The 26,746-nt window shown below is 37.6% G+C and overlaps 1 protein-coding gene across 3 annotated transcripts in view; it reads left to right on the top strand.

Annotated features, from left to right (window-relative positions):
• Nucleotides 1-26,746, top strand: part of NEBL (nebulette) — a 276,747-nt gene that overhangs the window by 176,561 nt on the left and 73,440 nt on the right. Inside the window, exons 1-6 of one of the 3 annotated variants that reach the window (XM_054191076.1) lie at nt 2,860-3,258; nt 3,355-3,426; nt 9,960-10,064; nt 12,184-12,294; nt 18,746-18,856; nt 26,568-26,669. The exons of the other annotated variants lie outside the window; for them this stretch is intronic. Coding sequence (XP_054047051.1) covers nt 3,193-3,258; nt 3,355-3,426; nt 9,960-10,064; nt 12,184-12,294; nt 18,746-18,856; nt 26,568-26,669 — 567 coding nt within the window. The 5' untranslated portion in view covers nt 2,860-3,192. Of the gene's footprint in view, nt 1-2,859; nt 3,259-3,354; nt 3,427-9,959; nt 10,065-12,183; nt 12,295-18,745; nt 18,857-26,567; nt 26,670-26,746 lie in introns of those variants that run through there. 3 annotated transcript variants of the gene reach the window in all.

Below are 26,746 nucleotides of genomic sequence, written 5' to 3'. Positions count from 1 at the left end.
CTGTAAGTGTTGGGAGGTTGAGCTGTCTCCTTTCTTAGGATAAACCATATAGTTTGCTTCTAGAAGGCTTGTCTTTATCAAAATTTCATACGCAATGAAGACTGTACTGCAGATACTGTGCTTCTGTGAAGAATCTAGACACCATACCATTATTTTGATTTTATTGCAGCTTCTTCAATAAAATAGCCTCGTTCTTAAGGCTAAATTTGAACTGAAATGTGAAAGATCCATGTGGGGTGGCTAGAATTGAAATGAGTTCATATTGGATACTTCCCTGAAGAACCCATTTCTCCCCATTGTGTGCATTTTAAGGTATCTAGAATGCAATACTAAAATTATTTTTTGCCTTGTATGCATACAAATATTATTGCGTATATACAGTTTAGCCGTCCATTACAACGTTTTCTTAAAATTCTGTACAATTGGATTTTGTTTAATGTGTGCTCTTTCATGCCAGAACCAATGACTACAGATTATTCCATTATATACAGTGGAAAATGCTTCAGAAGTGTCAGTTTGGAGATTTTGGTAAAAATGTAGGTTTTGCAGGTGAAAAATTGTCTTTAGTACGACATCCTTCATAATCTTTTTTTTTTTTTGGGGATGTAAAGCTCATCATTTTAACTAGGTCTTTATTCAGATTAGATTTAGTATTTTGAGAGTGATTTTTAAAATATCTATCAAACAAACATTTGCTGTGCCAAACATGTCTGCTGATCCTAGTTTATTTATTTATTGCCTCTTAGGGGAGTAACCTAAGCTTGTTCTTGACCTGCTAATAGAATCACAATGCACTTCTAAACCGTGCAACTCCTAAATGGTCATGACAAATTCTTCTCTGAATTATACCTGGATATATTTAATTTTCAGGCTTGCTTTATTGCACAGTGAATGTTACCTTACAGTATTCAGTGTTTTGAGGAGGATATAAAAATGGGAGGCAGGTTTCTGTGTTATATAGTCTCTTATTGCATCTGTTATGTGAAGAGTGCCATTTTGAATAACTTGTGTATGGGTAGTTGATACTGTGATATTTTTTCCCTTCCTCCCTTTGTGCAGAGTATTATATTTTTCTTTAATATGAGAAGTTATAGCCGCTGTCTTGCAATCCCCGTATTATGGAAGTTACACGGGACATAGAGTATTTGGACACTCAGTTATGCCTGACCCAGATGATGTAAAACTGAGAAAAAATGAATTCTATCAAATCAGTTGGAGATCATGCTAAAGAGAAAGCAGATTATGCAGAAACCATTACAGGAAAACCACAATTAATATACGAATTTTGGTGTGTCCAGCTGCTGAAAAGCCACCAGATACAATGTAAGCATGTTGAAAAGCTGAGCAGACCCCTTTTCCCCCTGCAAACCCGAAGTTTTGAGTTAGTCATTTTGACCATATTTGCTTTCTGGTGCAAAAAATAGCAAAACATTTCCCCATATTCAGCAAGCTTTGGACCTACTAATAGCTCTTCTCAACTCTCTTAAATATTTTTCAATGTGTCCACTTAAAATTTTTATTAAATGTGGGAAGGAAAGGGAAATTAACTGCACTGAAAGAATATAGTATTTGCAATATTATCACAAAAATCCCCAAATGAAACCTTGGTGCTGCATTTCTGTCTGGCACTTTTGTAGCTGCTCTCTCTCCCTAACACGTGGTCCTTGAAATCACACATGAGTCTGTTGTTTATGAATATATTTCCTGTGGCCATAATCTTCAGAAATGACCTGTTACTCTGAATACCCATTTTATAAGACTAAACCATTTGTTTCTACAAGGGTGAAACATCCTGAACTCCGAAATTAGTTAGCATAAATTACAGGTAATCCTCACCCATACAAGCCAGACTTCTTGGTTTCAGCCTGAACTCCAGCAATGCCAATCCAAATCTGAACTTTAGGAGCTCATATTTGAAATAGCGGAATGGAAAATCTTGAAGCTTTCTGTACTATTAACGTATAAAGAATTCTGTCTCTTGGTTATTATAGACTGAAAGCAGTTTGTGCCTTTGTTCTTAATTTTTTTTTTCAAATTTTCAGACCTTAACTAAGTCAAATGCTGTATTTGTCCTCCTCTTTGAAATATTTTGAAATAAGCTCAAAGGACATTGTGTTTGGGCACAAGTACTTAAAATTCTTTGAAGAGGTTTTTTAAGAGTGCACGTTCCTTATATCTTTGCCTGATTGCAAAACTGTGTAGTGGTGAATCACGTTGCTAGACGAAGTTAAAAATCATGACCTCTATAAAATGAGAAGTATACAAGCTACAGTTTGGAAAGAAATAGAATGTTAAAACGATGGTTACCCCAACTGGTCCTGTAATACCTCCTTGCTTGTTTTACAGAAACAAACCTTGTGACACTCTATCCATCGGCATAAGGATATCTTTCGGTTTCATTGCAGCTGGAGTCAATGACTTCGTACTGAAAAAGGTTGGTTCTGAGACTACAGACCATGGCAGTTTTTAGCAGTAAGGGAACATTCATGTTTGTGTAAATACGTAGCCATGCATACTTGTAAGTAGAGAGATGTATCTATGTATGCACAGATTTAACCTTCAGCTGACACAGTATGCAAAGCATTTAAGGAATCTTATATGCTTTGTGGAGAAGGAATACTTCCTGAAAAATATACTAGCAGTTACATCTACTGGAAAATGAGAGTAGTGTGGTTTTTTTTTTTAATCAAAAAGCTCTATTATTGGACCAACAAAATAAAGTTTTGTGATAACTGGTTTTGGAGTCAGTGGTGCCTTGAATCTTCTGAGCTGGGCAGTTTTCCCATAACCCTAGAGTCAATGTTCCCTTTTTAAGCCTGTTAATTTTACTAAATTACTTATGTTATGAATTAACTGCATCACAGTATTTTAATTAAGTGTGTTCATAGCCATTTTAAAAATAGTTGACTGGGATAGGTCATTTAATTATATTTTATCTGTAAGAAAGCATTAGCTCTGCTGCGGCTGATAGCTAACAAGGCCATCTGCAATGCCTTTCAGTTCACTCACACTGAATTGTTCAGATAAAGACTGTCAAGTGCTGCCTAAATAAGGAAGGAGCCTTGGTAGAGTTAAGTGCGGTGGAGGACACAAATGAAGCATTGATTCCAGGCATGCTGTAGGGTCTGAGCCGTTTCCTGCAGCGCTGAACCTTTTCAGAGTTTTCATTGTTGTTTTCTGCAAAGTATTAAAATGCGAGTATCTGTCATTCAGGATTTCAGGGAAGATGAAAATGAAGATGGGGAAGAAGAAGAAAGGGTGAGTTAAACCCCAATAGCTTTGAAAAGTACTTATTTCCTTATATTGTTACCCTTTTAGGACAATAAACCTGGAACGATTACCTTTCTCCTACAGGTCTTCCTCAAGCCTGTTATTGAGGACAGAAATATGGAACTGGCCCGAAAATGCAGTGAAATAATAAGTGATGTAAGTGGAGGTGACTGTTTGCATCCTTAGATTTGCATTCCTCTTTCCAGTGGCTTTATATTTACGATACATATTTTTTCAAATATGTCGAGTGCAGCATGTGCCTATCCAAGGCTCCAATATAAAAGCACACAAAATAATAGAAAAGCAGAGCCTTCTCTGGTACGTTAAATTGTCAGCCACAAAGGGATGAGCTTTTCAGAGCATTTGGACGGTACGAAGCTTAGGCCCTAGGAAGCATAATGTTGTAAAAGTGGGTATCATGCGGAGGATGTCGCCCATGAGAACACATTGGCTGATTTCATCAGAAAAATGTAGTGTTTTTTCAAGTTATAGCCTAATTTTATAAGGCTTGATTGGTTAGAACAGAACTGGGTGCCAGTATACGTAGTTGTAAGGAAGGAGGACAAAAATAAAACAGATGAATTTTGAGGTTATCTGTTGGTCTGTGGTGATAGATGCTCAAAACTGCATAGCATATTATTATTGACTTATAGGAAGAATCCACTGAAATGCTAGAATATCTTTAAAAATTGTTTAGCTAGAAAATTCTTGGCTTAGTTACTCTAAATTTTCAAAGCTGTCAATCAGATATAAACATTACATAAACCCCATCGATCAGATCCAAGACATTTTACATTGGAGTAGATCCAATTGCCTCAATGTAACAGCATCAGGTTTACCTTGGTGGAATTTTATTTCTGTGTCCCTCTGGGAAAGTGTGTTTGAAGAGTAAGTTTGTCCCTTCATGTGAATGGGAGGTAGAGCGATATTTCTCCTGCGAGGCTGGTGGCTGTCAGCCGAGGAGACATTACTGAGGAGAGAGGGACTTGCTTTAACAAGCGTTCTTCAAAAAAATCAAAAAATGACATCTGGCTTATGTTGTGTTGTAATCTGATATTTAGATTTGGGATGTTATTGTTCAAGGTGAATGAGTATGTTGATTTTATGAGAACATCCAGAATCTACACTTAAGGTATAAATTGTTAGGGGTTACGAATCAGAAAAGAATAGGTAACTCAGAAACAGTATCTGGGATGTGTGGGTGTTACAGTGCTGGCTTGAAAGTGTGACTTGACAAGGTCAAAGTTTCCTCTTTGTCCATACACCATCTGGTATCTGACGTTTTCACAGAAAGCGTGCTGAAAATTGGATAGATCCTTAAAAGAAGCTACCAAGATGGCTCTCTTGTAATCTCAAGCTACTTTAGGTAGTAGCTATTAAGTATTAATATTTTTACTGATGGTTATCTACATGCTTTCTTTGGGAAAAGAATAGCATATGGTACAATAAGTGCCTGTCAACTCATGTAAAGGCAAAACTTAAAATGGACTTGGAGCACTTATCTGACACAAAATACATTTATTGCTTCCACGCAACTCGTTTCTAAACATGGTTTCTGTTCTTAAAGGGAAAAACTCCTTGAAAAATGATGAAGAAATATTTTCTTTAATTGAAAAAGAATTATTACAGTGCTGTGTACCCATTAAGAGTAATATTGGCTGTGGCTGTTAATTAACTGATAAATGGAGTGGCTGTACTTTCTCCGATTTTCTGCAGGGGCTTGGGAGCTAAGATGAATAACTAAGTCAAGCAAAGTTTCTGAAGCCTGTAACGGTTCAGGGATGTGGGCTTTTGCTGAAAACTTGTGATGCCTTTATGTTGCAAATGTGTTAAATTTTCCTTGAGATATGTAAAGCATAATGGCAAGGTGTCATTAGTGCTTTCAAAGCAGTAGAAATATGTGATGGTCCAGACCAATTTAATTTCAAAGAAGAGACTCTGTGTTTAAAAATGGCATCCGTTGTGGGGCCTTATTTAGCCTCTGCTGAAATCAGTAGGTGTTTGTTCGTTGGCTTGAATGGAATACGTGTATGTATAGGGGGTGAATGTTGTTTCCCAGAATTTTTGCTGTAATTGGAATTTCTTATGACCAGCGAAGTCCTTTGTGCGGGGGGGTAGGTTCCTCACCCTGCACGCTTAATTGTGGAGGCCAATAAACTGCAAGGGGTTTGCATTCTTGCCTTTGATTTTTGACTCATTAACGTTCAGAACTTTTTTATATATTCTTTATCCTTTTTAGCATGAATCTTTGCACAAACTGCTGTTTGTGTGGATGCGTCATTGGTGTACATCTGTACATTTTCTGTGTACAATGGGGCTTGCAGTTTGGCCCTAAGATGACCTTGGGACAGCAGCCTGTGTCCTTGCTGACCACGAGACTGGGGGATTGTCCTTTTCTGCCGGTGGAGCTGTCAGCACAGCTCCTCCATCAGAACGCAGCGCCAGGAGTGCTCATGGCTGAGATACGGGGGTTGCATTACACTTGCCCTACATTCTTTGCAGGCTGACTTTAATTTGGCAAGATGGCTTTTTAGAAGTGTTACAATGGCAGCCCTTGGTGCATGTGTAACTGTCAGCCTTGAACTGTATGTAGGGGAAGTTGTGAAGTGTTTATGTGCTCCAGTTCTTGAGGAAATCCTCATTTTCATTTGAGGTTGGCAGATGTTTATTCTGTGGCTGTGATACCCCCTGGATTGTTTCTCCCTAAAACCATTTCATTTAATCTCCCTCCATTATGCAATCTTATTCGACAGATGTTTTCAAAACCGTCACGTGTGTTTGATTTATATGAATTACCTTCTTTTCCACGCCTTTTCTCTTCCATATTGAAACTGAGCCTGTCCATATGCTTGTATTACTTACATTTTGATATATTGTAATCTCTTTGTTTTGATTGTGTGGTGTGATGTTGTGAATACTGTCATAAGTAGAGAGGTGAATTATTATACGATTAAAATGATCATTGACTTAACTATCATAATCCTTTTTGGTAGAGAGGCAGATGCTCTGCTTCTGAAGATTCTGCTGAATTTTGTTAATGTATGGTAGCAGTGTTTCTTTTCCCCTATAGCAAAAAGTAGTACTACTTGCCATTTAACCGCCCTTGTACAGAGCCCAACTTTGCTTTAGCGTGTCTCTTTGTTATAAAGAAGGGCCAAAGAGACCTAGAGTCAAGTGCAGAAAGAAAGCGCCTTTCCACTGATATAAATGGCTTGTGACCCCCTAATTCCTCTGGGCTCCCCATCACCCGTCAGAGCCTCTAACTCGGGACGACTTTGAGGTCCAAATTGATGGAGAGTAGTAAAATACTGTGGGGCAATGATACTGTATGCTTGCCCTGTTCTTATACACTTCTCTAGGTTTCTGTGGCCACAGAGGATTTTTTATTAGATGGATCTGTGGTCTGACATAGCTCAATCTTATGATAGATTATAAATTAAGAAATGTAGGGTTGGAAACGGAATCCTTAGTGGAAAAAAGTTCCCTTTTGGTCTAGCATAAGAGCTAGATAAGAACATTCAGATGTTTTTGTGGCTTTTCTAAGTTTAAATGGGTCTTTGAGAGATGACAGCTCTGTAATGGATGCATGATGACTGTCAACATAGTTACATCACTGATGTCAAGATACCAAGAACAGTTTTTTGAGTATACTCATATTAAAGTTAGATTAATTCGTGTCCCTAAATACAAAGGAAAGGTGGCTGCACAGATTCAGCTGTTACCATCAGAGCCTTCCCTTTAGCCCCGCCTGTGTTTCCCCCATGAAAACCCATGGAACAGGCCATGGTGAGATGAATTTTCTTGGCAAGCCAAGAAGCTTCAGCCTAAAGATTGGATGCCCTTGTTTCATCAAGTTGATCTTGCCGTATAACATCCATCAAGAAAAATATGCAATTTGAAGCTTACTGTTTTGGTGGTTGTCTAGGAATTTTAATCCACTTTTACTGGATAGCTGTGCTGCTGGTCAGGGTATTTTTATCATGAGTCAGGGAGAAGAAAGGGATCAGGAGAGAGCTAATAAAAATTGGGCCTCTAGTGAGCTATTGGACTTCAGAAGTATATCAAAAGAGCAGTGGTGGCTGCAGGCCATCATTTGCAAATTTTTCCCATTTGTTTTTTTTTTGCGAGGCTTACCAGATCTGCTCAACCTAAACAGCGTATTTTGTGGTGAAGGGTAAGTCACTCACAGGCAAAATTTCCTATTCAGTATTTTAGACGTTTGAATTTGTAATCCCAAATTTTGAAGAGGAGCATTAACTTCTCTGCATATTCCTTCCAGCTATTGGTTATGTTCAGTCATAGCCAACCTCTTAAGTCTCTAGCTTACGTCATTTACAATAAATACACTCTATAAGTGCAGTTGTCATGACTTCATTGTACTTGTCCCATTTTATCTCCCATCTTTCTGATTCCAAGTGATGCAGACATTTCTGTAGCAGAATGGAGTGTGTTGGATCAGAGTTTGACCACACATTTTATCACATGTCCTCTCTAAATTGCTCATTTGAGCCTATGTGTGTTTTGTGGCCTCTGTGGGTTACTATAACAAATGTGAATAATAAAGGAATAAGGAGGTGGCATTTGTCTTATACTGCTTTCAGTTATTTTGAACGCATGATTTCTACAGCAGAATGGCTTTGATTGTTTCGTCTAGTTGTGTCATGTCATCCCCACCCCCCAGTTAAGAGATACCTTAGGAGGCTTTCATGTTTGATTTTGAAATGTGATTATTGCTTTGTAATTAAAATGGATGTAATTACAGACAGCCCTCAGTTATCTGTGGGTGATTTATCTAAGCTGGGAGCCACAAGACTCCCATCTCCTCTACGAGAGTCTCAGCTTTACGGGAGTTCCTACTGGGAATTCCATCAAACCTAACCAGTAGACAGCTCTTTAGATTTCCCACATCACTTCTCAGCTGTACCACTATGAATAACCACAATTCTGTGAAGCTTTTTAAGTTATTTTTTAAAGCTGTTTATGTACACATTCTCCGCCCCCCAGCCTTGCAAGTACGTGCATGTGTGCTGGTACGCGTGTGCAGGCTGACAGTAAGCGCCTGCTCATACTTATCATAAAACTGCCCTTATTTTGTATTGCTCTGTGATTACCTAGGAGTATGGTGTCACACACAGATTACATGAACTGTTGGATTTGTGTGTCCCTGAGTAAAACGATGATATACAGTAATTTTATACCCATTGTTCACCAAAGAGTTTTTATTTAGAATACACTGTAATCCACAAAGGTGGACAATATGATTCGGTAATGGGGTGTAGATCCCTTCAGTAGTCCAAACCTGGATGAGCTCAATAGTAACCAAAATTATTTCCTGTGTGATTATGTAGCCATCAGTTTGAGATGAACTTGGCATTATCTAATCCATTTTGTGGTGGGCAAAACGTTTGCATCAGAAAGTACAGGAGCTGATTCTGTGTAAGCTACCATCCTTCTCATGAATTTTCCAAGTCCCTGTAGAGGAGCTTAGGCAAGAACTTGTGATATCCATTAAGGATTCAGAGAAAGAGGAAATTAAGACTGCATATTTCTGTACGGCTCAGATGCAGATCATATTGCTTCTGTCAGTGCTTGTCAGCAAGTCTAGAGTGCATAAATGCAAGCTGCTGTTGTGCAGAATGTGAAAATGAGGTTAGAGAAATGGTAGCAGATAATAACCATGAAAGCTTAATACTAAATAATTCAATTTACATTGAGCTAAACCATTCTATGCACAAAGAAAGAAATGTTACAAATAACCATGTAAGGCTATCCATGTAAGATGTCTATCTTTAAAATGTATTTAGTCCATCTCATCATAGACGTTCTGTTTTCTTACACAATGAAGATCCCTACGCGTTCACCGTGTCCACGGGCTTCATCCTCCTCATGGTCTCACTAATACAAACCGTAGTTCTGACTTCATCAATGGGCATGCGATTATTTTTAGATAACTGCTTAGTACACCTGCCCGCATTGTTTGCCCCATGGTAAGAAAAAGGTTGGTTGTTTAAAAAAAAAAAAAAAAAAAAGGCACTTTTGGTTTTTTTACCCCCAAAATACATTGTGGTGTTTTGCGTCAAAAATTGTTTCTGATGAGCATATATATGACTTAAGAAGTGGCTCAATTTAAAATTGAAATGCTCTTAAACTCTGATATTACCTGCATGTGATGACTGTTGGGGTGCTCTGTAGGTAATGATTTGGCAGTGGCCTTCTGAATTTCTTCATGTAAATCTCGGATTCGTAAAGCCTTTGGCAGTGGCTTTTGATCGTGTTACACAGATTCTGCGCCTGCTAGGTCTGTGTTAGAAGTTAGGTTAACGATTTTATCTTTGAGATCAAGGAGAAAATACTTTATTCAATTCTCCTTTCTTTAGAGATACTAGAACGTCTGCAGACAGTGGTGAAAATGTGTTGTAGATGTAGAAAAAAAAATATCTTTTTCCTCTTTATTATTAAAGAGTTCTGTGATCCCACAGCCCTGGTACTGTGTGTGAGAACTGGGTGTTTCCCTGTGTGGCCTAATTTGATCCAGCCTGAGGTGTTTGCAAGCCACCCAGGATAGTATCCATAAGTATTACTACAACAACAACAACGACAACCAAAACAATAATAGAAGTAGTCATTGTTTGTTTTTCTCGTTGTTTATTTTTTAAAGACCAATTAAACTTTTTTTCTCCTCCTTGTAGATACACTATAAAGAAGAATTTAAAAAATCTAAGGGCAAGTGCATATTTGTACCTGACACCCCACAGCTAAAACATGTGAAAAGTCTCGGTGCTTTTATTTCTGAGGTAAGACCTAAAAAATTGAAGAATTCTCTTTGCTTCTTATGCCTTGTAAAAACTCTCTGAATTGAATATGGTGGTTTTTAGCAGGGGAAGGATGGCTTATTTCAAATAATAATTCTATTTAAAGCTGAAGTGACTTAAAGCACTGAAATTAGTGTAAACTGTATATATGAGCAATAATAATTTGGAATTATGCAACGCTTTTATTCTGGGATTCAAAGATGTTTTATAAATGGTTCTGAGGTGGTCTTAGCCATCCCATTTTATGGATGGATAAACCAAGGAATAGGAAAAGGATTTCTTCTTACTTTTTCTGCAGTGATGGGGTTTTCAAATTATACCTGCGTGCAGTTTCTCTGCTGCCGAGAATTCACAGCCTGACTGTCAAACAGAAGGCGGGAAGGACACTGTTACCATGTTATCACCCCTGTCCTCCTTCAGCCAGGGGACTGGGGCAGAGATGTGCACCTGCAGGTCTCCTGAGCACTTGCATGCGTGTCTGCATACCCAGGTCAGAGTTTTTAGGTCTTCGTGTACACACAGACACAGAGCTTTGGTGGCAAAGCAAGAATGTCAGCTTCCAAAATGCCAGAGCAGAGTTCACTGCCAGCTCTTCATATCCCAGGTAGAAGGTGTCAGAGGATTGCATCCCTGATTATTTTCCACATGTGAGAACAACAGCAGGAGTTTTACCTGGCAAGAGAGATGCTTCTGTTAAGGAGCTGCTGGTTCTGAGTAATTTTTCTGTCACTGTGACCCTTGGAAGACTTAAATTTTTGGTGCCTCAATTTTTTTGCGGCCTTTATGATTATGATAAAGAACATCCCAATATCCCTGTCTGGAGTTATGTAATATATATACATTCTATACTCTGTTTCTGATGTACATGCTTGCTGTGTGGCTACATTCAATATAAATGCATCTGATGAATATTTTTGTTATATTTATCTTTGTATTTTCTGAGGAAGAGTGGCGTGTCCCAAGGAGTATAACTGTGATGAAATTATACTTTTAAAGAGACAGACCACTGTAGTCTACAAAAGTACAATATATAGGGAGTATTTATTGAAGCCATCTGTCTGATTCCAAAGAAAAGCTGCTGATTATTAATCAAAGATTTAGAGATATGAAGGAATTTCAAAATTAAAAAACCTGTATGTTTTATGGTATCATGCTGTTGAGCACTCTGGTGCTTATTGCAGCATTACCTGAAGCCACTGTTGTGATGGATGGTTTATCTTGTAAGTTACTGACCTCTAGTGTCCCATAACCTGTTTTTGCAAAACTTGAACACCGAAATTCTTAACAGCATCTATTGCAGTGCAAAAGAGCCCTCTGTTTTGGGAAACAGCAAGTGTTACAGCAAATTATTGATATACATAATATATATGAGAAACTAGTTTCTAATGAACAGCTGTATATCGCACAGTAAATAAATGAAATTAGACAATATAATTTAAAATGTCTTTGATATTTACAATTACTTTCACAGCAATACTTAACATGATTGTTTTATGAATTTGAAAAACTTAGGTCTGAAGCAAAAGCCTCCCAGATTTTGAACTTTTATTCTGGTCTGTATCATAAAAACATTTTTGTGAGGAACTGCTAGTACTGAACAGTGAAGAAAGTACGGGATAAATAAAAAGTAATTTAAAAATAAATCTGTAATATGAGAAGATTAAATAGAAATGGTGGCAGACATGGTAACTTGAATGTTCCTGTCCTCCTTGATTACATTTAATCACTACTACTTATTAATCGGTAATTTTTGTTGGCCTCCCATTGCAAAATTTGTGAAAATGGAAAGAAAAAAGATAAACTTCATTTTTTTTGAAATGATTTAAAAAAAGATAGAAAAAATAACTGCCTTGCCTTATTTTTTACTTCCCCCCAATAATTTATTTTAATTAGGAGATACTTTGCATTGCTTTGTGAATTAGAAACACCTACCTAAAGTATTTTAAAGTTATTTAAAGATCTGTTTTTGCTTGAAAGTTTATGACAGCATTAGATTTTTCCAGTTCTAATGGTCTATGCCAATTTATTTAACAGAAATAATAGGTTTATGATTACTGTATCTTAATTTCTGCATTATATGTCAACTTTTTCTCCCCTCCAGGTGAAGTATAAAGGGGCTGCTAAGAAAGACCTTTCCAACTCTCTCTATCAGCAGATGCCAGCCACAATTGACAGTGTGTTTGCAAAAGAGTTAACGCAACTTCAGAGCAAGGTACAATTTTAGAATCTCAAAAATTATTTTTAGAGTGAGTGTTTGACAGAATATGACCAATTTGTACAATATGTTTGAACAGATACTTGACTGCCTGCTTGATTTATTTAGGTGAATTTATCATCCCAAGTTTATGACCATAACTTCTTAACTGCAAGAACTACTGACTTCTAAGATGTTGACAATCTTACTCGTTATGTTTGTTAAATATAAATTTTAAAACTGCTAGTGCATTCATCAATCCAATGAAATCCATTAGAAATACGTCAATGCAATAAGGAATTACTGAATTCAGTGACATTGCACTGCATTTATAGTATCTTATGCAACAAGCATTTCAATTTGGGTGTTGTATTAGCTTTATAGAATGTTTGATGCTGAAGGGAAAAAAATAAAATACTTTAATGACTTCTAAAGGCATTTACTGGCAACAATAAATGTATTTCTGATTGTCTACATACTACCACTCATAACAAATTTTATAGAATTAAAAATATAAAATCAAGTATATTGAACGTAGTGTAAAACACGCAAACAACAAGTGAAATAGTAAATTCCAGTTTGATTGCCTCCAGGGGCTTAAAAATATAATACCCTTAACGTACTCAGGTGACCCTTATTGATCTCAGTAGAATTGAGTATTAAGTATGTGTAATATGAATGAAGTTGCAGATTTTCATTGTTACTCATGAGAATTACAGCTGATAGATGGTCATGGCTTTCTGTTCACCAAGCATTTCCACATTTTTCTTCTTTTGTCTTTCTTCTCTCTTAAAGATACTAACTACATATAGTTTAATACAGCAAGTCTGTGAAGTGAACACAGTCCTAAATCCATATTATTGATTGTATCTCAATATGCATTCTTCTAATACAGTGATTTTTTCTTTTTCAAACAAAGGAAAATATTCATAAAAAAAGACAGCACGAAAATCTCAGGACAGGTTGTGAAGAAATGTTTTGGTTTAAAACAGTGTGTTAATCAAGGCTATACTTGATCAAGGCTATATCAAGCAAATATAATAACATAAAGAATATTTTGGTTTTCATGGTTTGAAATGGAACATATATACTCTCAATTTAAAGCAGCACAGTAGCTGAAATGACATTAATGTGACATTTCATTGTAAAGTGAGTGATTGGAAGAATTACAGTAGAAATAAATTGGGAATTAAACTTGTATAACATTTTTAAACCGTTAGCTTGATTTATAAAACATTAGTTAACTAGTTTTCCACAGATTTACTCCTGGATTCATTCCAAATGGGTACATTCTACATTAGTTTACGCAAATGAGTTTAATTAACATCAGTGGTATGTCAGAAAAGATAAATAACTGAGACTAAAAATGAAACCATTTGATTAATCAAAAAAACCGCAACCCTTTTAAGGAAAAGACTGACATTTTCATTTGGTATTTTTTGAAGGTTTTCTTCAATCATCCAACAGTCATAGAAAAACAAATATGCTTATAGGATGAGTTATATTTTAGCAGAAACTTTTCCTGTAAAATTCATGCCATCCCCTTAGGAACAGATGCATTATAAATCATAATCTACCATAAAACTTAAAGATACGCTGACACATTTTTCCAACTTGTGGTTACTGTTGCAGTGGACCTGAATTTAATGCTACTTTGAGAGAGATCCTAGGGGATTTTCTGGTGGAAAATCTTCTCTACAGTATTCAAATCTAATCCATATTGTGCCTATCGCTGCGGTACCTAAGTAGTAGCTAATACAGGGATTTCAGATTTCAACTGGGTCAGGATATGGCAGAGGGGATTTCTGCTGCATCTTTCTAGCTGAGATTGTGAATTTCCAGGTCATCACTTCAGCAAGAGGAGACCAAGGGTATGCCATAGTAAGGAGAGAGAACAGCACCAGCTGGCCATTGTGCCAACTCTTCTGCAAAAGGGCAGTTCCAAGCACACAACTGCAGTTTGTTTCTCAATTACAGTAAGTTGATTTTAAATAGGTGCTGATTTCCTGAGTGGTGCAAAATACGAGTATGTGTCCTCCTCCCCATCCACGTTAGAACAAATTTACACCTTTGACTCCCTTTTCATGCTTCTTGGATGCAAGGCCGGGCTTGAATGCTTTTGTAGCCAGATCAAGCAGGTGCTTTCTCGCTCTGTGATGCCATGTTCTTGGCAGGATCCATAGCCTCATCTGCCAAGCAGGTGTGGCAGGACTAGGGGATCATGGTGTGGAAGAAAGGGAGCCATTGACTCTCCCTGCTACTGCCTGCTGGCACAGGACTGCCGAGGCTGGTGTGCCTCTGCTGGGTCACCTCCTTACGCGGGTGTGTCCTCAGCAAATGGTCTCTCCCACGATTTGATGTTTGATCCTGACGTGGTGCTGCTGCTGCCCAGCAGCTCTGTTTTCAGACTGCTTAGATCTAGCCCATTCCATTAATTTTATACACTGTTTCAGATCTCGCTCACGATTTAGAAACTTGGAGGCAACTAGGGGAAATCTCCTTTTCTCACAAGAAATTATTCCTCATCTACAGCTGCCCTCCACTATCCTCTTCAGAGCAAACAGGCTGCCATAGCACCATCTATCACTGTTCCATGCTCTAACTGATATGGCAATTGTCCTTCTGCAGAGCCAGGACTTTGTTCTGCAGGGTTCCAGCCATACAATGTCAGCACTGACAGGACCTTGCCATAACGGAGAGTACAACATCCTAACCGTTATGCTTCTCCTCTTGTGAAGCTTTCTCTCCGTATTGACTGTATTGATATATGCTCAGTTCCCTCTTCAGAATGCACTGGAAAGACTAACCAAGACCACCTTTGCTGGCTTTTGCATAAAGCCCGCATTTGCTCTTCTTTGTTTTATACAGAACTGGCAGGAAGGTGGAAAGAAATCCCCACAGAGAAAGAAATCCATCTGAAATTTTGACAAAAAATCATGACGCTATTTATGGGAAAAAAAAATGCTTCAGGAGAATGAAAACCAAGTTTCATAGCCCCACATACTTGGGTGGCTTTTATCAGTTTCATTTTTTCCTCTACGCAGAAAATTTGACTGTTGCCTTCTAAATAGCTTTTTTAAGGGCGAGCAACCAGATTTTTCCTCCCTCAGTCTCTTTTGTCACAGCTGTCTCCAGCGTAAACTAGAGAGAGCAGAAGTCCCTGTCCCCAACATGTAGCTTCACCCTCCTTGCCAACCTACAAAGCTCTCACCAGTTTCCCTGTTCTCTGCAATGTTGTCGATGAGAGCGGTCTAGGCAGGGGGCCCTTATTTTGATTTTCCTGAGAGGAAATGGACATTTTTTGGAAAAAAATGCAATTTTCCTGTGGAAAATATTTCTGAAGGAAAATTTCTGATCATTGCTAGCTCTGTGCCATGTCTTTTTGTTGCCTGAAGACCAGTATACTCAGTTCTTCCTTACGCAGAATACTTTTTTAAATAAGGTGTCACAACCAGTGATAAAGGTATTTAAAATTGCTTGAGGGGGAAACAATGCTGAAAAAAAAGTGTGCGTTTCATCACTTTTTTCATCACTTTATTTCTGCCATAAGAAGAGATTGCACTGTTTTTCTTCTTATCTGAAAGGAATAATCTAAAGCAAACTGAAGGCAGTTTAATTTTCTCCTTTGCACAGGGCAATATCTCAAATAGTAACTATATGTCAATGCTCAACAGTATTTTCTTTTTGTTTTTAAAGATGATGAGCCAAGTGAGTCTTAACCAGTATTTTCAGCTTCCAGAGAAAGTTTCACAGTTTTTCTTACTTGTGGGCAGAATCCTCCTTTTACTTTCATATGTATTTTTTTACTATGCTAAAGCTATGTTTGTGGTTTACTGCATCATTTACAATCATATTACACGTTACCAGGCTGTTTTACGTAATTCTTCATGGTTTTTTATGGTATCAAATCTCATGTTCAAATCTCTTCCTCTTTTTTATGGTAGCAGGTATTAGTCTCCTGGACTTCTCCAGTATAGCTTTACACAAATACACGGGATAATCTAATTCTCTGTCTGGAGATTAAAATGGCATTTTCTGTGTTCTTGAACATTTCCTCCTACAAAATTGTGGATTTTAATTTTGAAGCTCAGCTTACTGACCATAAAGCGAAATATAAAAATAAAAATTTAATAGAGTTTAAAGTATTCCAAACCAGAGGGTCAGTCAGAGTTAAGTTAAAAGAGCACAAAGCCTTCCTTAATGCAGCTTCTTATTGACACACTGGTGTACAAGAGAGATAAGAAAAATAAAAAATGAGTACTTTCAAATTAGTTCAATCTGAAGTCATACCTACTTAAATAATTGCCTTGTATTTCTGGAGTTAATAAATGGTGCCACTAGAGTAGAGGTTACGTCAGTGACCTATAATACTTGATCTCTCTGTAGAGTAGTTTCATATGTATGCTCGATAAAGAAAATTCAGTTTAGCTAAAACTTAAAAATTAACATGAAATGAGAAATAAGTGTACACATGCTAACATGTAAAATAATGGTTCTAAGAATATTGATGAAATAATAAATTTTTTTTCATGCATCCTTGGAACTGGTTTACAGATCTGGGAATAGTTTTGCACTAAACTGTCCAAAACTAAACTAGACAGCTATTGAACTCCTCCTAGCTTATGGTGGCTTCAAGGTTGCTTAAGTCAGTTGATCAGAATAATGTGAAAAGATAGGAAGAACACAGCTGTCAAATAGCAAGTGAAATATTCCTACATAAAGCTAAAGAAACAGTCATCTTTTCCCAAGATAGTGGACACTCAATTGTAATTTCTATTTGTTTTCTCATGTTGGGAGTTGATGCGCTTTTGTTTTTTGATGTCTTGGTTACACAGCCCATTTGCCAACAGAAGAATATGCATGTGGAACCAGCAAAGTGGCAATGTAATAAAATACCTGTAAATAAGTATATTTTGGAAGTAATGGTAGGGATTTGCTTTTCAGAATGGTATTAAGGGGGAACATCTTAAAAGTGACAATCTGAAGCAGGAGAAATAGCAAGAGTTTTTGTGGTGTATGTTTATATAGTAATTACACTTTTGCAGGGGATCATTTGTTAGTGATGCTTCAGTCTTGTTAAAGCTTATTTGCTTTGCCAGTTGCAAAACGTAATCAGTATAGGGAGGTTATAGACTGTGTTTTGTTTCGATTTAAGTTGTGTTTGTTTCCCCAGAGGCCTGATTATGTTGGATTTACACCATAAAGGAGATGGCACATTTTAAGTTTCCTAATTTGATACTTTCATTCATATAGTAGCAGTGCAAAAAAACCAACAAACAACCCATCACCTTTTTGTCTTAATCTCTCAGCCTATATATCATTTTGTAATCTGAGATAGTCAGGGCAGATACTAATATATTGCCTTGGGCACCGTGATCTGTGACTCAGATGCAATCTTGCTGCCTTAAACACAAACAGACACAACATCTTCTCACAGTTCTAGTATCCTGTCCTAAAAGAGTCTGAATCATTGTAGTCAAGAGTTCCCATCTCAAAACTTTCACTTTTATTGCTATCATGGGTTTTAGTTTCAAATCCTTCTCCTCCTGGTCAGCTTTCAATCTCATTTAGTATTTGCTGTTTTCTTAGGGATTATTTTAATGCTTGCTCCTGAGAGCTATTAGAAAATGAATTTACTTGATGCTTGCTGCTTCTTCAGGCATCAAAACCTGGTGAATTTTCTTAATGTAAGCCTAAAAGCTTCTGACAAGGGTAAGTGCAAGATCAGCTTTTCAGGCAGTTTAGTATGTGAGTGTGTGTATACGTAAGTATAGCACAGTACAGTGAAAGCTGGATGAATGCCCAACATTGAGCTCAGTTTCTATTATAAAAATAAATTTGTTTATAAACTCACAATCCAATTCCATTTTCCTTTACCGTGATGACAATTGAATGTAAATATTATTTTTCTTTGTGAAGCTGGGGGCTAGGCAAAATGTGTATTGTGCTAGTAATTTCCTAACAGTGGACGAAATAGATGTTTGGGATATGAGTATGTCATGTAAACCTGTTTATTCATGAGGCATGCACAAAATCTTTGCTTTTTTTTTTTTTTTTTTCTGAAAACAGGAAAAAACCACCAAAAAACCCACAAGGAAATATATACTTAGCTGATAGATTCAAGTGTGTTTTGAGCAAAGGAAGCTTTCCCTTATGCTTTTCCCTGGGCTGTCTTCTCACTGTGTTAAAGTTAATTTTCTGTTTCTGTATGTTTCTTTTCTTTCTCCTGTCTACTCGTACCTCTGCTGCAATAACAGACTCAGAGAAACCTCTCTGCTGACTGTGCCTCATATGTCTCTGTTTTGGGTAGAAGCTGCCCTCGTTTCAGGGTTCTGGTTCCATTAAGGAGCTTAATTATTTATTACATTTCTTCCTGCATACAGGCACGCTTTGATGCTAGGTTTAACGCAGCTCATATTATTATACCTGCTCTGCCGAGGTCACAGAAACATAATGTTGCGCTTTTCAGGTTCTCTACAAACAAAAACATGATGCTGAGAAAGGAACTTCAGATTATGCACATATGAAAGAGCCTCCAGACATTAAGCATGCCATGGAAGTCAATAAATACCAGAGTGATGTAAGTACTCCCCCATCTGAAATGAGTTCACTTGTTTGGGGTAGATACATCTATTATAGCTAACTGAAATGAATCGGGCATGGAATATTTTCATATTTTAATAGTTGGTATTTTTTTTACATTATTTGCTCTGAAGTAATTTGGGACACGATGTGTGTTTAAAATATGCTATGAGTAATTGGTATGTGACTTTTATTCAAAATTGCAGTGTAAAGCAGTTCTTATTCTTTATTAGTAGTAATTGTTATTAAGTGCTATCAGTCTGAAATAAAATTACAAAGACGGGTTCTCTGAATTCGTGTGTACCTACTTGTACTCTAAAAGTGTATAAAGCTCTTTGTTTACGTGAACACCAGCACAGTTTCAGTGTCTTACATTGTCAACATTTGGGTAGTTCTTCAAGGGTTCTGTTTAGAGGAGAGAGGGGGGCTGAGTTCCAAAGAACAATTTATGACTGATTTTACAGAATCTGAGCCATAAAGGTCAATTTGATGCCTGGTTCTAGTTTATGCCATTGACCAAAGTATTTGTTCTCGTAGTTTTACTTAAATAATTTACAAATGAAGTAGAGAATTAGAGTATTCAGCAATATTTTTAAAGTTGGGTGTTTTCTTTTTTCTTTTTTTTTCGTTTTACAGCTGCTTGTTAACTTCTTGAAGTTCTTTAGGTTTTCACACTATAAAAAGCCTAATAATAGTATTTACATTTTTTATTAGTTTCAAGTCCGGTTTGATTTCATGGTTGAGCTAGCTTATAGTAGCTCAATGCACCATTGCTAGGAGTGGAAATGCTACCAAGATTAGTGTCTTGAACTATACAAACACAACTTTGAAGAAAAATGTCTTAGGTTTTGTAACATCGTGCTTATGAGAAAAGTAAATTTTAGGAGAAGATTGGCTAAAATAGTGAGGTCATTTTAAAGGGTACACAAAACCAGTAAGAGCAGCTGACATGTAAATACCTTTAAAGTTAGGATCCATTTTCATTCTTCTTAGGTAAGCAAGTCAAGTCAGGTAGGTATGTGATTTTATAACTCTTGTTTCTCAGATAAACAGGATATTTGTTTGCTGCTAACAATATAGAAAATGAAGCTTGTGTGTTCGTTTTGAATTAACTTAAATTTACCCTGTCTTCCCTACTGACAGTGTAACAAACGCTCCTAGGTTATGTAGGCTGAAAGCTAAATGTCAATGTTAGATGTATGTCCATGTGTGCAGAATCTTGACAGCTGGCCGCTGATTAAAAGGCTGCTGGAAAACTTCAGGGAAGCATTATGTTTGAAGAATAACTTTTTCTTCTGCTGGGAAATACCTGGCTTGGAACTCCCAGCAGTAATTTGCAACCTGCCTTGATTACAGAATTCCCTCTTCCTGTCAAACTCTGGCTGTCTCTGCTGTTGGAAGCATCAGGATGTCAGATTGACAGAGGGTAGGACCTGGGAACATGAACTTCTCTCCCCGTAAGCAAGAGGTTTTTTTACCTAGCAGTAGGAATGATGGTGGACTACTAGGGAAGGAAGTAATGTTGGGAAGAGAGATGGGAATCCCTCTCAGAGAAGATGGTGGGACCAGGAGGAATGCGAGATAAGTTTTTGAAGCAAAGTCATCATGGTCTGAGGATTAGTATGCTAGTGCAAAGCCCGTTCCCCTTCTACAGCTGTACATCACCTGCTAACAGAATTAAGGAGAGCAGGGTACAGATGTGAGAGTAAATGACATTCAGTTGTTTCATCTTCTTTCACCCTTAAAGCAAGCAAAAAAAAAAAAAAAAAAATGAAGGCAAACATAGGAGGATAGGATGTTTTGATAAATGAGAACTTTTAACAACATGTTAAAAGTAATGAAAAAATATGAAATAAATTATTTTCAGCCTAAGCAAACTTCAAAAAAATCAAACAAACCCTCTGTATCCAACATAAAACTCAAGCCAGTTAGTTTCATCTGTTTAAGAACAGTTTCTTTCTGGTTGCTCATGTGGAGCTGCAGTGCAATGGGGATATGTCTTTATCACACATAAAGCAGCAAGTTATGTAAGTCCGGTTATTGTTCAGCAGAGTTACACAGCTCCTGCGGGTAAGTGTTTGGGCACCATGGTGAATAACTGCAGATTTCTTATTTTGTGAGTGCAGGTTTAATTAAGAGCCGTGTGAGTTTTCATCTTGTGAGTCAAAGCGTGGAATAGCGAGCATCCCAAATGTGGAGCATTTGTCTTTCTGAAATATTTCAGGCTATTAGTAGAATCACAGCTTTGAAAGTGCAAGGCAAGAGGAGGGAAACTACTGGGGGAATAGAAGGACAAAGCTCTTTTATCCACCACTCAGTACAGTATACCTACGGGAGCAGAATGCGTGTTTACCTACAATGCTCTGCCAACTCAATTCAACCTTTACATGCAGGGTTTGCATCTAATAGGATTAGGATGTGTTTAAGACTATTTACTCAGCCTTAAAATAAGGCTGACATTTATACTCAACTCTGTGAAATGTGCAATTTCCTTTAAAAATTAAGACTGTATTCAACTTACAATGCATTTGTGCTGACATTTTGAAACTGTCATGTGCTGTAGGCCTTCACACCACTTTGAATATCATTAACACGCTGTATAAGCGTGGGCTGAAGCTACACAATAGGGAAATACTGTAAAATCTCCTGAACAATGTGATCATGTGTAAGAAAAACATTTTTCTCTTCTTCATACTTAGACTGAATAAAATTGCTCTCAAAAGAACAAAAGTGACTTTTCTAATGATAGGGAATTTACTTGAAAAATAATTTAAATACTACATAATGCTTGAACGATCGCATGTTTATCCAAACCAGAGTACTTTTCTCTATAAATCGTGTTTGTATTTTGTGAAGTGAATGTTAATGATGTGACTTTGGCACACAAAGGCACTTGGAGAAAAGTCAAGTAAGGACCATCAGCCTACTTTATGCCTGTCATTTAGCTGATGTCATTTAGCTCATCTAGAAGTTTCCAAACTTGGGACCAAAATTAGGTGGTGGCCCTTAGAAAACCGTAAGGGTCACAAAATAGTAGTTTACCCTATGTGTAGCTGAGGATCGAATGGAAGGAAGAATGTAATCGAACAGTGAAATGACATGACAATTAAGTTTCTAAAGCAAAGCAAACCCTTGCTACGTTGTGCCCGGGTAGAAGCTGCACACAGCATTTGATGAAAGTACTCAAAGCTGTGGATCACGGTTTTGTCTGTTCCATGACCTGGTCCATGACTGGGCATTATGAATGGCAAACCAGGGTTAAGTATTTGTACAGCAATTTATATGTTCTGCTTGGTTAAAATTATTGATTCTCCTCACAGTATTACATTGTGTGAAATAAGGAAGTCTTATTCTGATTTTACAAATAAGAAAACTGCAATAGACTCATCTGTGGACATTTAAAAGGCAGTTTGCAGATCTGAGGTTGGAGCCCTGGCATCTTTTCTCTTCCGTCTATATATGAAACAGTGCTGCTTTCAAAAATGTTAGTTGACGGTTGGGCAAACTTTTGATGTATACGTATTCTCTTTGCTGTCCATATTATGTCAGTAGTGGTAATTTATAATGTTTCACCGACCATCTAAATTTGAATATTCAAGAAGACTATATTGTCTTGGGAGTACGCTTTTTTTTCATATTCCGGACATTATGCAGTCACAATCCACACCAAAAAAATTTACATTCTTTCTGATAAGACCAAATCAGCAGATCTTAAACTTGATGTGCTTAAACACCATCAATAACATACCAAAATGTCGATGTTTATGTTGATGCAGATCATATCAAGCTCAAGCTTCTCTTGGCTCTCTGCTCAGCATCTGCATTAGAAAAATCACCTTTCACTGACTAACTTTCTGCTGACAGTGGTTGTCAACAGCAGGTCCCCCTGGACCACTTCCAACTGGTGCTGAAAATGATGTGTTTACTCCTGATGTAATTGGGACCAATCAATTTTCAAGCCCATTACTGGAAAGGATGACTGCATCAATCTGTAATGGGCCAGAAATGTGTTTGTCTCTTCTACACGAGCCGGGAAACAGTTTTCAACACCATTTGAGTGGGGATCAGAAAAGCTGTTGCCAATGATGATTGTCACCAGCTAGTCATTTTCTTAGTGTTGATGGACCCCAAAGTGCAGATGAGAGAAAAGGGGGCAGAGACACAGCTGACAGGCCATTAGTTAGTGGACTTGCCGCTCTCAGAAAATACTAAGCAGGGACGGACAGTAAGAGACGAATTCTCTTGCAGATAGGTGTGCCCGGCTCCTTGCTGACTTCTGTCTGTGCATCTCAAGAGGGCAAATTGTGCTCATAGCTGCTTGTGCATATTTTAATAATTTATTACCTATAGTTTTGGAATTGGAATAGGGGAGAAGACAAAAGACTGCAGGAAAGGTCTGAGTCCTTTAAACCTCGCTGTGCCGGGGTCAACCGTGTAGCAGAAGTTTCCGTTTGTTGATTGACAACCTGAGACGTTTTGCAGCCTTGTTAGAAATCTGTTTACTTTGCAGCATTGTAGTGCATGCCGATGCACTGCCACCGTCATGAAAGGTGAAGCGTTTTCAGGATCCTCAGGTGAAGTAAATAGACCGGCATGTTTATCCTCAGGGGACCTTATGCCTTTTTCTAAGAGCTGGAGGTTTTGGCCCTGTTACAATTAGTCTACTAATTATGAGCAAGCCCTGAATATTTTCCATGCTTTGCAAAAACTACTGGCAGTTCAGAGTATGTAATCATGTTTGGGATTAAAAGTGAGAAATGTCTTTTGTTCAGATTATTGTTGTTTTTAAAAAACACTCAACAATGTAGGCACTTACTATTGTAATTTCAAGTTGGGCTAGAAATACACTTTAAGTTTAGGTAGTATTTGTAATTTACTATCTGCAACTTCAAAACTGGAGATGGTACAATTTTTTCCCCTTTTTGTCCCAGCTTCTTTCTCGCTGGCATTTCTCACTGGTCTGTGGAACTCTTCATTTAGGTCTTTCACTGCCGCTCAGTTGTCAGTACCTCGGTTACTTTTTCCTATGCAAAAGCCAGTTTGTGCAGATGTTTCAAAGACCTGTGGTCCTCATAAAAGGGAGTAATTCTTGGGCCTATGGTGTGACGTTTTTTGGTAGAGCCTGAGCAGTCCTTTGAAGTGAATATTAAGTAAGGACATTGTGTAATGCCTGGAGGTTCCAGTCAGGGTTTGAGCCTCTTGGTAAGGGGCTGAACAAGCTCAGGAGAAAAGATGTCCCCTTCCCTGGGTGCTTCTGCTGTTTCCTTTCTTTTGTTGCCTGGCCAGGCTTTGTCTTCTCTTCTCCCCTCTCGTAGGCTTCTCCACTTTCCATCTTCTTGGTGCCTATGGGTGCACACGCCAGGCTGGTTGCTTTGCCCTGTCTACATCTGTTCCCCTGCTCTCTCAGAACAGCACTGGGTTTACTGTTTTAACATAGCACTATAAACAAAAAAAAAAATAAAAAAATTCACTAGATGGAACAGAATAGCAGCTGTGTAATAGAGGCCAGCACACTGTCCCAAAGGGAAAGGGTCAGCATCCAGGGATTGAGGTTATTCAGGAAATGGGAAACATATTTTTTCTTTTTTTTGGCCTACCTCTGACAAACTACTGTTCTGCTGCATAACATTTTTATTCTCACCGGAGTATGACAAGCTGCAGAATGGAGCAAATATATATTGCAGACATTTGTAAAATGCTAGATGACTTTCCCTCAGACATAAGTAATAGGTATACTGGTTTAGGTGCAGGAAAAATAATAATTCACTCGGGGAAAGCTATAGCAATTGGCCTTGCATCTAATATAATTGAAAATGGTGAAATATAAAGGACTGTCACTGTCTTATCCCACCCCCCCCTTTCTCACTGAAATTAACCACAATCCATTATTTCATGTACTATATGATCATGTCATTTGGGAGCAATAAGTGACCACATTTCCTCAACTTTATCACCACTGTTCTTGATTCTCTGTTGTTAAATTCACTCCATTCCTAATTTCTATTTTGAGCACATATGCTGGCCTTTAATTTGCAATTTACATGGATGATAGGGTGCTATTCAGAAACCTGTTTCTGCTGCCTTTGTGGTTTTCACCTCACCTCATGTGGTCATTAGGATGAACAGCATATAATTAACTAAATTCATGTAAAGCCCTGAATTGCAAATGCTTGTCTGTACAACTAGTTTCTTAAAAAAATAGAGGAAATTTAAACCTAACCAAAACAAAACTTCCAGTGGTTTTAACTAACTGTAAGAAACAGTTTCTGTTTTCTTGGTAGGTGATAATTTGGGCCGTATTAATCCTATTTATTTATTTATTTATTTATTTCACGAGTGATTACACTTGTGTGTCACTCATTGTAGGTTAAAAATTATAAGATCTATTTGTGGGCAAATGGCCAACATTGAAGCCTATTTAGCTTGTCTACTTAGCTGAAGCCATATGGGCGCAAAATTACTTTCCTGTTGCCTGTAAAATATTTGCCAAAAAGTAAGATTTACAGTGATATTTCTACAAACTGTATTTGTTGTTGGGTGCTGCAGTTTATGCGTTTGGTGCATTGTAACTAAAGTAACACTTTACATTAGAAATAGGAGCTAGATGTGGAGATTATAAGTGAAGCTTCAAGCTGAGGACTTTCTTGATGGTGAAATACAATCTTGAGAGGTTGGTTAACTTTGTTAAACAATGGAAGAAAATCTAAAAGACTGTCCAGTAAAGCAGGAATTATTCTGATACTTTCTATTTCCTGTAGGCTTTATTTTATGTTTTCTAACTTTTGCCTGAAACTTCAGTTTCACATTTGAATACCAGGGATGATTTTCTTAATCATTCAGAATAATTCAGTAAGACAGCTCTTGGAAATTGGCTTAGATTGGCACATGTGCTATAGCAAGGGAGAAGAAAAAGTCTACAGACCCTGGAGAGGGAGAAGAAGGATAACTTGTGGTCTTGGAGCTCTGTAACGTCCCTGAGGTCTATGCTGTTCCTGTGATTGCTTTCCTAAATAGAGAATGTTTGGACTCTCCTACCTGTGGTTTAGCTTTCTGGCCAAAGTTTTCTGAGCCCATTCATTATAGTAGCGGCTTTGCACAAACAGAAAGATTCAGTCTTGTACTCCACATGCTGGAACACTCAGCCTTCTTGTTTCCATGATTGTGTAAAGGAGCAGATAAGTGGAGTTGTGGGGAGTGGGGGATGCTGGGGTGGAGTTGTGTCATTGAATTACATACCAGCTACACGGCTGCCTATTATTGAGAAAGACGTTCACCGTGGTGGAACTGCGGTTTCTGTTCAGTGTAGCTGCAATCGCTAGGCTGCAGTGCTCAGTATGATAGCAGGGGGTAGTTTGTATTAAAAAAGGGTACAGCATAGAAAAAATGCTGTACTTTTGGAAGTCCTCTGAAATGTAATGATAAAACCTAATATTTGGGTCCTTGCAGTGCTTTCATTTTCTTCTACGCTTCTAAGCACAACCATTTTTCATTTTAATATTGTATTTTATGCTTCTGAATTTCTTCCTTATCCTGTTAACCTGTGTGTGGGTCTTACTAAATAATCCCTGTCAAGCAGGACCGTGTTGGAATAAATTAGGCAGAGTTCTATTGAATTTGATGGCTGAGTTGATAGGTCATTCAAAGATTACTTACAAACTTAAAACGTTTTTGTTTGTTTGTTTTAAACAAAACTGTTTTCTGTTTGACAGGTATCCTATAAGAAGGATGTGCAAGATACTCATAGATACACTGAAGTGCTGAACAGGCCAGACATAAAGATAGCAACTGGGTTAACAAAGATAATAAGTGATGTATGTTCTGCTGTTACTCTATTCGTATTTTTTAGACATGTTGGTTTGTTTATTCCAATTTCAATCAGATTTGTTTA

Source organism: Rissa tridactyla, chromosome 2 (assembly GCF_028500815.1).
Source record: "Rissa tridactyla isolate bRisTri1 chromosome 2, bRisTri1.patW.cur.20221130, whole genome shotgun sequence".
In the NCBI taxonomy this organism is placed as follows: Eukaryota; Metazoa; Chordata; class Aves; order Charadriiformes; family Laridae; genus Rissa; species Rissa tridactyla.
This window is presented reverse-complemented; position numbering and strand designations above follow the sequence as displayed.